Source organism: Scatophagus argus, chromosome 9 (genome assembly GCF_020382885.2).
Source record: "Scatophagus argus isolate fScaArg1 chromosome 9, fScaArg1.pri, whole genome shotgun sequence".
Classification (NCBI taxonomy): domain Eukaryota; kingdom Metazoa; phylum Chordata; class Actinopteri; family Scatophagidae; genus Scatophagus; species Scatophagus argus.
This window is the reverse complement of record NC_058501.1, coordinates 21,129,185-21,141,776: the sequence shown is the minus strand read 5'-3', so window position 1 is coordinate 21,141,776 and position 12,592 is coordinate 21,129,185. Positions and strand designations below refer to the sequence as shown.

Sequence of the window (12,592 nt, the reverse complement as noted above, 5' to 3'; positions counted from 1 at the left end):
TTTGTCTTATGTTACTAGTGTCTTAGTGTCTTAATGTTTTATAGGGTACCCACCTCCCTCCTCGGTGTTCACACCAGATGCTTCAGCTGATGATCCTGCAGCTGCAACACATTTAATGACAACTGTAATAATAAACACACACTGAATTTGTAAAATTAGCCCCTCTAAAATGAATTATTAATTTTACTCAGTAGGAAACGTGTTCACTTATGTTTAAGATGACGGAGAACCAACTGTGAAGCTCCTACTGCTCAGGTTTTCACACTGAGTTTGAGAGGAGTTGATTCAACTTCCTCTCCTCCCTTTTCTGTCTCTGCTCAGCTTCAGCAAAAAGCTCCTGCTCCCCACCCCTAAAAAGGTGCAGCTAATATTTTGTCTCACAGTAAAACAGATGTTATAACCAAGTATATTTAACTTTTATCATAGATTAATGTGACAGATGTTGTCTTTATCTTACCTTTGGATCCTGGGCTGACCTCTGACAGCCTCTGCACCAGATCAGTCCTCTTCATGTCCATGAGAACCTCCTTCATCACCTCCACAGACTGTTGACCACACATGTCCACCACCACATCCACCATATCGCTTCCACTGTCTACCCCCTGTAGTTCTCTCCATGAGATCTGTGGATGGCTCCTCTGGTTGAACCTCAACTGTATAAACGACTTGAAGCTTGCTTGCTCCTCGTGGCTCAAATCACTGAGTGTTTCCAAAAGCAGATCTTTAACAGCTGCCACAGTTGCCACCTGGACAAAACCAAAAACATGTTCACAGAGAAAATGTGGCATCTCTTCACTGAAAAAATAAAATTCTACGCTTTTGCACCTGATCAGTGTCATCAGTCATTTTGATCATAATCACATTCATTATCAGTCGTTTGAATGTTTAAAAGTTTTTCTATGGACAACAGAAGAAAAAAAAACTCTCTTTGAACTTTTCAAAAGCTTGACTGGAGACACAAAGCCTGTGGGACTCCTAACAGCTCCTGGTCCCTGACTGACCTCATCTGAGCAGGTGTGGGGTCACATTTGACTGGACTGTTGTTTGTATGTCTCAGCAGCCTAACTTTGTATGTCCAGGTGTTTCCAGGTTAAAGCACAGAATGCTGGAGTTGTCTCTTCTCTTGTCCATGGATATTCACTCCTACACACCTGTCTACAAGAAACTGAAGGTGTGCAGGATCCTTTACAGCCAAGATGTGCTTTTCTACAAGATGACCTCAGCTACTACGAGCCACTACTGCCAAAAACTTGAATGAACCACCTGATGTAAACATGATGAGATGATGAAGTAAGTGTAGAAACAGGTGGGTGCACAGTGAAGATATTTACTTCATTTCTCATTTTCAATTTTGTTTAACTCTTTGAAAAACTTCTTAATAACACAATCACCTGACCGTAATAATACTGAACTCAATCTAATCTCAGCTGTGTGAGTTTGGTTGATCGTCATTGTGGTTGATATGATGTTAAACCTGCATCTTACTGAATAAAAGCTGGACTCTGTAAGGTCAGACAAATATGAAACTGCTCACTTTGTGGATCAGTGCAGACAGATGTTCATCCACAGGGAGTTTTTCTGAAGAGAAAGAAAGAAAGAAAGAAAGAAAGAAAGAAAATAAAAACAGGTGATTGACATCAGGTGGTATTGATTTGTAATAAAAGATTATTATACAAAAACTCAACAGAAAATTAAAACTCAGAACTCATAAAGTCAATAATTCATCTGATATTTTCCAAACTTCACATTAGTCATAAAATATATTTTGAACAGCAGATGATGTGTCTTCTTTTCTCTGCATATTTTCTCTGCATGATTATATTAATTATTGAATTATAGTTTTTTTATCCTTTCTGTCTTACTTTTGGGTCCTGAGTTGCTGTCTGACAGCCTCTGCACCAGATCAGTCCTCTTCATCTCGTTTAAAATCTCCTTGGTTTTCTCCACAGCCTTTTGGCCGTAGGTCTGAACCATTAAAAACACAATATCTTGTCGGTCTGATGTCTCCCATGGCAACATTACTGGGATGACTGAGTCCCAATGGCGGATGTGAAATTGACAGAGGACATCTTTGAAAATCTGAAGCTCCCTGTCACTGAGATCAGCCAGTGTTTCCAGAAGCAGCTCTGTGACAGACGCCATCGTTTCCACCTGGTAAATTCAGAGCAAATGTTCATGGATGTGGTCAGAGCACATCAGCCATGACACACAAGGCAATTACACAACAGCTTCATGACGTTTTCATTTTAACACCTTCCTCATATGAGCATAAGACAAAACTGAATGTGGTCTCAGTTCTGAAAAAAAAAAAAAAACTCCCAGTGATTTTATTTATTATTTTCAAGATGGATATGATTTAAAGTAACACTACAACCAGTGACTATTTTCATGTCTGATTATTTTCTGAATTAATCAAGTATTCACTGGGTCTATAAATTAATTAAATAACCCATCATTAGTTCCTGAAGTCTGCAGTGACGTCTTCAAATGTCTCGTTTTGTCTGACCAACAGCCCAAACCACAAAGATATTCGGTTTACAAAGATACAAAACAGAGAAAAGCAGACAATCCTCATGATTTAGAAGCTGCAGCCAGAGAAAGTTGTTCTGCATTTGGCTAAAAACAAAACACTGAAACAATTCAGAGATGTGAATATGAAGATGAGGAGGCTGCAGATTTATTTTCTGCTGTGCCACTACTCACTTTCTGCTTCAGTGCAGGCCAACGTTCATCCAAAGATTGTTTCTCTGATGAGAAAGGAAATAAAAATTAATTACTGATTCAACATCAGGCTGTATAATCACACTCTGTCTCCAAGTCATCTGACATTAAGGATTCACTGAAAAACAAACAGAGAATCTGCTTAAACTCAGTTTCACTTGATCAACACTGTCTTCTTTTATATTAAACTTCATTAAAGGTTTAATGAAGTTTTATATAAAAGGTTTGAATTTTAGTTGATGGAATAATATTTGTTGTTTTGTCTTATGTTACTAGTGTCTTAGTGTCTTAATGTTTTATAGGGTACCCACCTCCCTCCTCGGTGTTCACACCAGATGCTTCAGCTGATGATCCTGCAGCTGCAACACATTTAATGACAACTGTAATAATAAACACACACTGAATTTGTAAAATTAGCCCCTCTAAAATGAATTATTAATTTTACTCAGTAGGAAACGTGTTCACTTATGTTTAAGATGACGGAGAACCAACTGTGAAGCTCCTACTGCTCAGGTTTTCACACTGAGTTTGAGAGGAGTTGATTCAACTTCCTCTCCTCCCTTTTCTGTCTCTGCTCAGCTTCAGCAAAAAGCTCCTGCTCCCCACCCCTAAAAAGGTGCAGCTAATATTTTGTCTCACAGTAAAACAGATGTTATAACCAAGTATATTTAACTTTTATCATAGATTAATGTGACAGATGTTGTCTTTATCTTACCTTTGGGTCCTGGGCTGACCTCTGACAGCCTCTGCACCAGATCAGTCCTCTTCATGTCCATGAGAACCTCCTTCATCACCTCCACAGACTGTTGACCACACATGTCCACCACCACATCCACCATATCGCTTCCACTGTCTACCCCCTGTAGTTCTCTCCATGAGATCTGTGGATGGCTCCTCTGGTTGAACCTCAACTGTATAAACGACTTGAAGCTTGCTTGCTCCTCGTGGCTCAAATCACTGAGTGTTTCCAAAAGCAGATCTTTAACAGCTGCCACAGTTGCCACCTGGACAAAACCAAAAACATGTTCACAGAGAAAATGTGGCATCTCTTCACTGAAAAAATAAAATTCTACGCTTTTGCACCTGATCAGTGTCATCAGTCATTTTGATCATAATCACATTCATTATCAGTCGTTTGAATGTTTAAAAGTTTTTCTATGGACAACAGAAGAAAAAAAAAACTCTCTTTGAACTTTTCAAAAGCTTGACTGGAGACACAAAGCCTGTGGGACTCCTAACAGCTCCTGGTCCCTGACTGACCTCATCTGAGCAGGTGTGGGGTCACATTTGACTGGACTGTTGTTTGTATGTCTCAGCAGCCTAACTTTGTATGTCCAGGTGTTTCCAGGTTAAAGCACAGAATGCTGGAGTTGTCTCTTCTCTTGTCCATGGATATTCACTCCTACACACCTGTCTACAAGAAACTGAAGGTGTGCAGGATCCTTCACAGCCAAGATGTGTTTGTTTTCTACAAGATGACCTCAGCTACTACGAGCCACTACTGCCAAAAACTTGAATGAACCACCTGATGTAAACATGATGAGATGATGAAGTAAGTGTAGAAACAGGTGGGTGCACAGTGAAGATATTTACTTCATTTCTCATTTTCAATTTTGTTTAATTCTTTGAAAAACTGCTTAATAACACAATCACCTGACCGTAATAATACTGAACTCAATCTAATCTGAGCTGTGTGAGTTTGGTTGATCGTCATTGTGGTTGATATGATGTTAAACCTGCTTCTTACTGAATAAAAGCTGGACTCTGTAAGGTCAGACAAATATGAAACTGCTCACTTTGTGGATCAGTGCAGACAGATGTTCATCCACAGGGAGTTTTTCTGAACAGAAAGAAAGAAAGAAAATAAAAACAGGTGATTGACATCAGGTGGTATTGATTTGTAATAAAAGATTATGATACAAAAACTCAAGAGAAAATTAAAACTCAGAACTCATAAAGTCCATAATTCATCTGATATTTTTCCAAAATTCACATTAGTCATAAAATACATTTTGAACAGCAGATGATGTGTCTTCTTTTTTCTGTATTACACATCTTATTATTCAGACTATAAAAAGGAAGAAGATGAAGCTTATAAACTTATGAGACGTGAAACATTTTTTTTTTGTCCTTTTCGTCTTACTTTTGGGTCCTGAGTTGCTGTCTGACAATCTCTGCACCAGATCAGTCCTACTCATCTTCTTCAAAACCTCCTTGGTTTTCTCCACAGACTTTTGGCCGTAGGTCTGGACCATTAAAAACACGACCTTCTGTTTGTCTGCTGTCTCGAGTGACAGCATTTCAGGGCTGCGTGACTTATGACCGTGGATGTGAAATCGACGGAGGACATCTTTGAAAATCTGAAGCTCCTTGTCACTGAGATCAGCCAGTGTTTCCAGAAGCAGCTCTGTGACAGACGCCATCGTTTCCACCTGGTAAATTCAGAGCAAATGTTCATGGATGTGGTCAGAGCACATCAGCCATGTCACACAAGGCAATTACACAACAGCTTCATGACGTTTTCATTTTAACACCTTCCTCATGTGAGCATAAGACAAAACTGAATGTGGCGTCAGTTCTGAAAAAAAAAAACTCACAATAATTTGGTCCATAATATTTAAGATGGATATGATTTAAAGTAGTGCTGCAACCAATGACTTTTTCATGACTGATTATTTGCATTTTTTCTGAATTAATCAGTTCTTCAGTTGGTCTATAAAATATTCAAAATGAATTAAATAACCCATCATTAGTTCCTGAAGTCTGCAGTGACACCTTCAAATGTCTCGTTTTGTCTGACCAACAGCCCAAACCACAAAGATATTCGGTTTACAAAGATACAAAACAGAGAAAAGCAGACAATCCTCATGATTTAGAAGCTGCAGCCAGAGAAAGTTGTTCTGCATTTGGCTAAAAACAAAACACTGAAACAATTCAGAGATGTGAATATGAAGATGAGGAGGCTGCAGATTTATTTTCTGCTGTGCCACTACTCACTTTCTGCTTCAGTGCAGGCCAACGTTCATCCAAAGATTGTTTCTCTGATGAGAAAGGAAATAAAAATTAATTACTGATTCAACATCAGGCTGTATAATCACACTCTGTCTCCAAGTCATCTGACATTAAGGATTCACTGAAAAACGAACAGAAAATCTGCTTAATAGAAACATCACTAAACTCAGTTTCACCTGATGAACACTGTCTCCTTTTATATTAAACTTCATTAAAGGTTTATTCACTGAAATGTAAATTGAATGTTTGAATGAACCTGAATTTTAGTTGATGGAATAATATTTGTTGTTTTGTCTTATGTTACTAGTGTCTTAGTGTCTTAATGTTTTATAGGGTACCCACCTCCCTCCTCGGTGTTCACACCAGATGCTTCAGCTGATGATCCTGCAGCTTCAACATATCTAATGACAACTGTAATAATAAACACACAGTGTGTGTAGCCTCCATGTGAACTTGTCCTCAGTATAATACTGAGTTCTGGGAATAAAAAGCCTTTGATAGTTTCATTTCAGGTGTGTGGACTGAAGTCTGAAGGTTACACAGATCACATAGGTAATCAATGACAAAACACTGTGATAACCTCCCTCATACAGACTGTCTGTCTGTCTGTCTGTCTCCAGACTGCAGCGTACTGTGAGTCAGTTCAAAGCTATAAAAAACACAAACTTATTCATGTGAAGTCATTTTGATAATATGAACTAAATTCCTATCAGTCCGTCTACAATAGAAGACTGGTAACAATGAGCTAAAATGCACTAATTCACTGGAGCAAAAATCAAATAAGAACATGTGGTCCAATAAAGAAGAAAGTCACACAAGCAAACTGAATTTGTAAAATTAGCTCCTTTAAAATGAATTATTAATTTTACTCAGTAGGAAACGTGTTCACTTATGTTTAAGATGACGGAGAACCAACTGTGAAGCTCCTACTGCTCAGTTTTTCACACTGAGTTTGAGAGGAGTTGATTCAACTTCCTCTCCTCCCTTTTCTGTCTCTGCTCAGCTTCAGCAAAAAGCTCCTGCTCCCCACCCCTAAAAAGGTGCAGCTAATATTTTGTCTCACCGTAAAACAGATGTTATAACCAAGTATATTTATCTTTTATCGTAGATTAATGTGACAGCTGTTGTCTTCATCTCACCTTTGGATCCTGGGCTGACCTCTGACAGCCTCTGCACCAGATCAGTCCTCTTCATGTCCATGAGAACCTCCTTCATCACCTCCACAGACTGTTGACCACACACGTCCACCATCACATCTACCATATCGCTTCCACTGTCTACCCTCTGTAGTTCTCTCCATGAGATATATGGACGGCTCCTCTGGAAGAGACTGAACTGTATAAACGACTTGAAGCTTGCTTGCTCCTCGTGGCTCAAATCACTGAGTGTTTCCAAAAGCAGATCTTTAACAGCTGCCACAGTCGCCACCTGGACAAAACCAAAAACATGTTCACAGAGAAAATGTGGCATCTCTTCACTGGAAAAATAAAATTCTACGCTTTTGCACCTGATCAGTGTCATCAGTCATTTTTGATCATAATCATCACAGTCATTATCAGTCGTTTGAATGTTTGAAAGTTTTTCTATGGACAACAGAAGAAAAAAAAAACTCTCTTTGAACTTTTCAAAAGCTTGACTGGAGACACAAAGCCTGTGGGACTCCTAACAGCTCCTGGTCCCTGACTGACCTCATCTGAGCAGGTGTGGGGTCACATTTGACTGGACTGTTGTTTGTATGTCTCAGCAGCTTAACTTTGTATGTCCAGGTGTTTCCAGGTTAAAGCACAGAATGCTGGAGTTGTCTCTTCTCTTGTCCATGGATATTCACTCCTACACACCTGTCTACAAGAAACTGAAGGTGTGCAGGATCCTTTACAGCCAAGATGTGCTTTTCTACAAGATGACCTCAGCTACTACGAGCCACTACTGCCAAAAACTTGAATGAACCACCTGATGTAAACATGATGAGATGATGAAGTAAGTGTAGAAACAGGTGGGTGCACAGTGAAGATATTTACTTCATTTCTCATTTTCAATTTTGTTTAATTCTTTGAAAAACTGCTTAATAACACAATCACCTGACAGTAATAATACTGAACTCAATCTAATCTCAGCTGTGTGAGTTTGGTTGATCGTCATTGTGGTTGATATGATGTTAAACCTGCATCTTACTGAATAAAAGCTGGACTCTGTAAGGTCAACAAACATGAAATTGCTCACTTTGTGGATCAGTGCAGACAGATGTTCATCCACAGGGAGTTTTTCTGAAGAGAAAGAAAGAAAGAAAATAAAAACAGGTGATTGACATCAGGTGGTATTGATTTGTAATAAAAGATTATGATACAAAAACTCAACAGAAAATTAAAACTCAGAACTCATAAAGTCAATAATTCATCTGATATTTTTCCAAAATTCACATTAGTCATAAAATACATTTTGAACAGCAGATGATGTGTCTTCTTTTTTCTGTACTACACATCTTATTATTCAAAATATAAAAAGGAAGAAGATGAAGCTTATAAACTTATGAGACGTGAAACATTTTTTTTTGTCCTTTTTGTCTTACTTTTGGATCCTGAGTTGCTGTCTGACAATCTCTGCACCAGATCAGTCCTGCTCATCTTCTTCAAAACCTCCTTGGTTTTCTCCACAGCCTTTTGGCCGTAGGTCTGGACCATTAAAAACACGACGTTCTGTTTGTCTGCTGTCTTGAGTGACAGCATGTCTGAGATGACTGAGTCCCAATGGCGAATGTGAAATTGACGGAGGACATCTTTGAAAATCTGAAGCTCCTTGTCACTGAGATCAGCCAGTGTTTCCAGAAGCAGCTCTGTGACAGACGCCATCGTTTCCACCTGGTAAATTCAGAGCAAATGTTCATGGATGTGGTCAGAGCACATCAGCCATGTCACACAAGGCAATTCCACAACAGCTTCATGACGTTTTCATTTTAACACCTTCCTCATATGAGCATAAGACAAAACTGAATGTGGCGTCAGTTCTGAAAAAAAAAACTCACCATAATTTGGTCCATAATATTTAAGATGGATATGATTTAAAGTAGTGCTGCAACCAATGACTGTTTTCATGACTGATTATCTGCATTTTTTCTGAATTAATCAGTTCTTCAGTTGGTCTATAAAATATTAAAAATTAATTAAATAACCCATCATTAGTTCCTGAAGTCTGCAGTGACGTCTTCAAATGTCTCGTTTTGTCTGACCAACAGCCCAAACCACAAAGATATTCGGTTTACAAAGATACAAAACAGAGAAAAGCAGACAATCCTCATGATTTAGAAGCTGCAGCCAGAGAAAGTTGTTCTGCATTTGGCTAAAAACAAAACACTGAAACAATTCAGAGATGTGAATATGAAGAAGAGGAGGCTGCAGATTTATTTTCTGCTGTGCCACTACTCACTTTCTGCTTCAGTGCAGGCCAACGTTCATCCAAAGATTGTTTCTCTGATGAGAAAGGAAATAAAAATGAATTACTGATTCAACATCAGGCTGTATAATCACACTCTGTCTCCAAGTCATCTAACGTTAAGGATTCACTGAAAAACAAACAGAAAATCTGCTTAATAGAAACATCACTAAACTCAGTTTCACCTGATGAACACTGTCTTCTTTTATATTAAACTTCATTAAAGGTTTATTCACTGAAATGTAAATTGAATGTTTGAAAAAACCTGAATTTTAGTTGATGGAATAATATTTGTTGTTTTGTCTTATGTTACTAGTGTGTTAGTGTCTTAATGTTTTATAGGGTACCCACCTCCCTCCTCGGTGTTCACACCAGATGCTTCAGCTGATGATCCTGCAGCTTCAACATATCTAATGACAACTGTAATAATAAACACACAGTGAATTTGTAAATTTAGCCCCTTTAAAATGAATTATTAATTTTACTCAGTAGGAAACGTGTTCATTTATGTTTAAGATGACGGAGAACCAACTGTGAAGCTCCTACTGCTCAGTTTTTCACACTGAGTTTGAGAGGAGTTGATTCAACTTCCTCTCCTCCCTTTTCTGTCTCTGCTCAGCTTCAGCAAAAAGCTCCTGCTCCCCACCCCTAAAAAGGTGCAGCTAATATTTTGTCTCACAGTAAAACAGATGTTATAACCAAGTATATTTATCTTTTATCGTAGATTAATGTGACAGCTGTTGTCTTTATCTTACCTTTGGGTCTTGGGCTGGCCTCTGACAGCCTCTGCACCAGATCAGTCCTCTTCATGTCCATGAGAACCTCCTTCATCACCTCCACAGACTGTTGACCACACACGTCCACCACCACATCTACCATATTGCTTCCACTGTCTACCCTCTGTAGTTGTCTCCATGAGATATATGGACGGCTCCTCTGGAAGAGACTGAACTGTAGAAACCACTTGAAGCTTTCTTGCTCCTCGTGGCTCAAATCATTGAGTGTTTCCAAAAGCAGATCTTTCACAGCCCTCAGGGTCGCCACCTGGACAAAACCAATAAAGAAAATGTGTCATATCTTCACTGGAAAATAAAATTCTATGCTTTTGCACCTGATCAGTCATGTTGATCATAATCATCACAGTCATTATCAGTCATTTGAATGTTTAAAGGTTTTTCTGTGGACAACAGAAGAAAAAACTAAGTCTTTGGAGACACAAAGCCTGTGGGACTGCCATCCTGTTAATCTCAGCTGTGTGAGTTTGGTTGATCGTCATTGTGGTTGATATGATGTTAAAACTGCATCTTACTGAATAAAAGCTGGACTCTGTAAGGTCAGACAAATATGAAACTGCTCACTTTGTGGATCAGTGCAGACAGATGTTCATCCACAGGGAGTTTTTCTGAAGAGAAAGAAAGAAAGAAAATAAAAACAGGTGATTGACATCAGGTGGTATTGATTTGTAATAAAAGATTATGATACAAAAACTCAACAGAAAATTAAAACTCAGAACTCATAAAGTCAATAATTCATCTGATATTTTTCCAAACTTCACATTAGTCATAAAATACATTTTGAACTGCAGATGATGTGTCTTCTTTTCTCTGCATTACACATCTTATTATTCAAAATATAAAAAGGAAGAAGACGTAGCTTATAAACTTGTGAGACATGTAACATTTAATTATTAAGTTTTTTATCTTTTTTGTCTTACTTTGGGGTCCTGAGTTGCTGTCTGACAACCTCTGCACCAGATCAGTCCTGCTCATCTCCTTCAATATCTCCTTGGTTTTCTCCACAGCCTTTTGGCCGTAGGTCTGGACCATTAAAAACACAACGTCTTGTCGGTCTGATATCTCCCGTGGCAACATTACTGAGTCCCGATGGCGGATGTGAAATTCAACTTGGAAAATCCAAAGCTCCTTGTCACTGAGATCAGCCAGTGTTTCCAGAAGCAGCTCTATGACAGACGCCATCGTTTCCACCTGGTAAATTCAGAGCAAATGTTCAGGGGTCAAAAGTGCAATTTCCTGGCCAAGATGACTTTTCTGTTTGGGATAATCAATTTGTTTGAATCATCATCATCACCCTTGTCAGCTGGGACGCCCCCCACCAACCCTGAGATGAATTACTCACTTTCTTTATCAGTGAAGGCTGCATTTCCTCTGAGGAGGAAAGAACTGCAAAAAGACTTAGTAATTAATTTAACATCAGGCTTTATCAACAATAATACAAAGGATTTCAAAGTGACAGTTAAACGTCCTTGACAGCCGTATAATAATATGTAAGGCAAAGTAAAGACTTTCCAACAGCACTTTCAAATTGCAATATTGTATGTATAAACTTAAAAATCTTATCACAAATGTGATACTCATATTTTCTAAATGTTTGAATTCTTATTACCTCGCTTGCTTATCTCTCCTATGGTTCCTGGCTGTGTGGCCGGCCATTTGTTCCACGAAAGAGCACTTCCCATCTTCATTAAAACGAGGAGGGCAAGAAAAAAAATATTCAAACAGGTTTACTTCACATGCTGTCAGGCTCAGGTTAAGGATGAAATCATCACTTGGACAAACCACATGCAGAACTGCAGTAACAGTACCTACAGTGTAATACTACAATCTGTAGTAGTAATAATGGATATTCGTTACATTTGTTATGATTATAATTACATTTGACAATGATTATTTGTGCATGGTTGACTTTAGCATTTTATTTTATAAATGAACATTTTGGGGAGGTGAGGCATTAGAATATTATCATGATATCATTTACTGGATTGCTTGGCGTGAAGAAGTTTGGAAACCACTTTGCAAAGTGAGCCTAAAACCAGAGCAATTAAAAAAATATTTAATTTTCAGTGATATGAAGGAGAAAAGCAGCAAATTATTGCAATTGAAAAGCTTAAACCACAAAGTGTCTGGCATTATATCAGTTAATATTGTGTCCGAAAAGTTAAGTTAGTTGCTTTTTTAACGTTTCGCTCTGCAATCCAGAAAACATGCATAATGAAAACAATGTTGGATTGAAGAATAGATACTGAAAACCATATTTGACACTCACGGCTTCTCGTTGAGTTCAGGTCGCCTTTGCTCTGCTAAATTCAAGCTTCTGTTTAACCAGTGTTTTGAAGGATCTTTAGAAACATCAGCTCTCCAGCCCCTTGAACATATTCTGAAGTTGTTAAAACGTTGTTTAGTGTATCATTCTTATTCGGACGTTAGCGATTAACAGTTAACAATTTTCCTTTACGCCCAACAGAAAGTGAAAGTAAAAAACGTATAACGATACAAAAACTGGCCCCCAGTTTTGAAACAGCTCGTAGCCTTAGCGGTTAGTTGTAGATTTCCGTCAATTATTCCCGACTGTGACAAATTCGACGTTCAATTCTTTTGATTTAAGGAGTCTGCTGGCCGGCTCCCATCTCCTCTGC

General features: G+C 38.4%; 1 protein-coding gene and 3 long non-coding RNA genes across 7 annotated transcripts in view; 3 read left to right on the top strand and 1 right to left on the bottom strand.

Moving 5' to 3' along the window:
- Positions 1-642, top strand: part of LOC124065006 — a 3,483-nt gene extending 2,841 nt beyond the window's left edge. For 2 of the 3 annotated variants that reach the window (XR_006844351.1, XR_006844349.1), the window contains exon 6: positions 45-181. This is a non-coding gene — a long non-coding RNA (uncharacterized LOC124065006). Of the gene's footprint in view, positions 1-44; positions 182-426 lie in introns of those variants that run through there. The other variant, XR_006844350.1, reaches the window with a different exon arrangement.
- LOC124065008 overlaps positions 1-9,560 on the top strand; it is a 12,636-nt gene extending 3,076 nt beyond the window's left edge. The window contains exons 2-4 of the long non-coding RNA XR_006844354.1: positions 7,365-7,434; positions 8,387-8,591; positions 9,502-9,560. This is a non-coding gene — a long non-coding RNA (uncharacterized LOC124065008). The remainder of the gene's footprint in view (positions 1-7,364; positions 7,435-8,386; positions 8,592-9,501) is intronic.
- Positions 1-12,592, bottom strand: part of LOC124064997 — a 27,744-nt gene extending 15,152 nt beyond the window's left edge. Inside the window, exons 1-22 of the mRNA XM_046399973.1 lie at positions 12,223-12,592; positions 11,563-11,635; positions 11,296-11,339; positions 10,874-11,144; positions 10,518-10,561; positions 9,915-10,203; positions 9,511-9,579; positions 9,154-9,197; positions 8,300-8,588; positions 7,954-7,997; positions 6,873-7,161; positions 6,076-6,144; positions 5,719-5,762; positions 4,865-5,153; positions 4,518-4,561; positions 3,437-3,725; positions 3,033-3,101; positions 2,704-2,747; positions 1,863-2,151; positions 1,535-1,578; positions 458-746; positions 54-122 (exon numbers count right to left, since the gene is read on the bottom strand). Of these exons, the coding sequence (XP_046255929.1) occupies positions 54-122; positions 458-746; positions 1,535-1,578; positions 1,863-2,151; positions 2,704-2,747; positions 3,033-3,101; positions 3,437-3,725; positions 4,518-4,561; positions 4,865-5,153; positions 5,719-5,762; positions 6,076-6,144; positions 6,873-7,161; positions 7,954-7,997; positions 8,300-8,588; positions 9,154-9,197; positions 9,511-9,579; positions 9,915-10,203; positions 10,518-10,561; positions 10,874-11,144; positions 11,296-11,339; positions 11,563-11,635 (2,995 nt within the window). The 5' untranslated portion in view covers positions 12,223-12,592. The remainder of the gene's footprint in view (positions 1-53; positions 123-457; positions 747-1,534; positions 1,579-1,862; positions 2,152-2,703; positions 2,748-3,032; positions 3,102-3,436; positions 3,726-4,517; positions 4,562-4,864; positions 5,154-5,718; positions 5,763-6,075; positions 6,145-6,872; positions 7,162-7,953; positions 7,998-8,299; positions 8,589-9,153; positions 9,198-9,510; positions 9,580-9,914; positions 10,204-10,517; positions 10,562-10,873; positions 11,145-11,295; positions 11,340-11,562; positions 11,636-12,222) is intronic.
- Positions 934-3,160, top strand: LOC124065007. Of its 2 annotated transcripts, XR_006844353.1 has the most exons (4): positions 945-1,014; positions 1,214-1,306; positions 1,950-2,154; positions 3,024-3,160. It is a non-coding gene; the product is annotated as an uncharacterized LOC124065007 (long non-coding RNA). The 2 variants fall into 2 exon arrangements; XR_006844352.1 differs by having other exon boundaries at positions 934-1,306.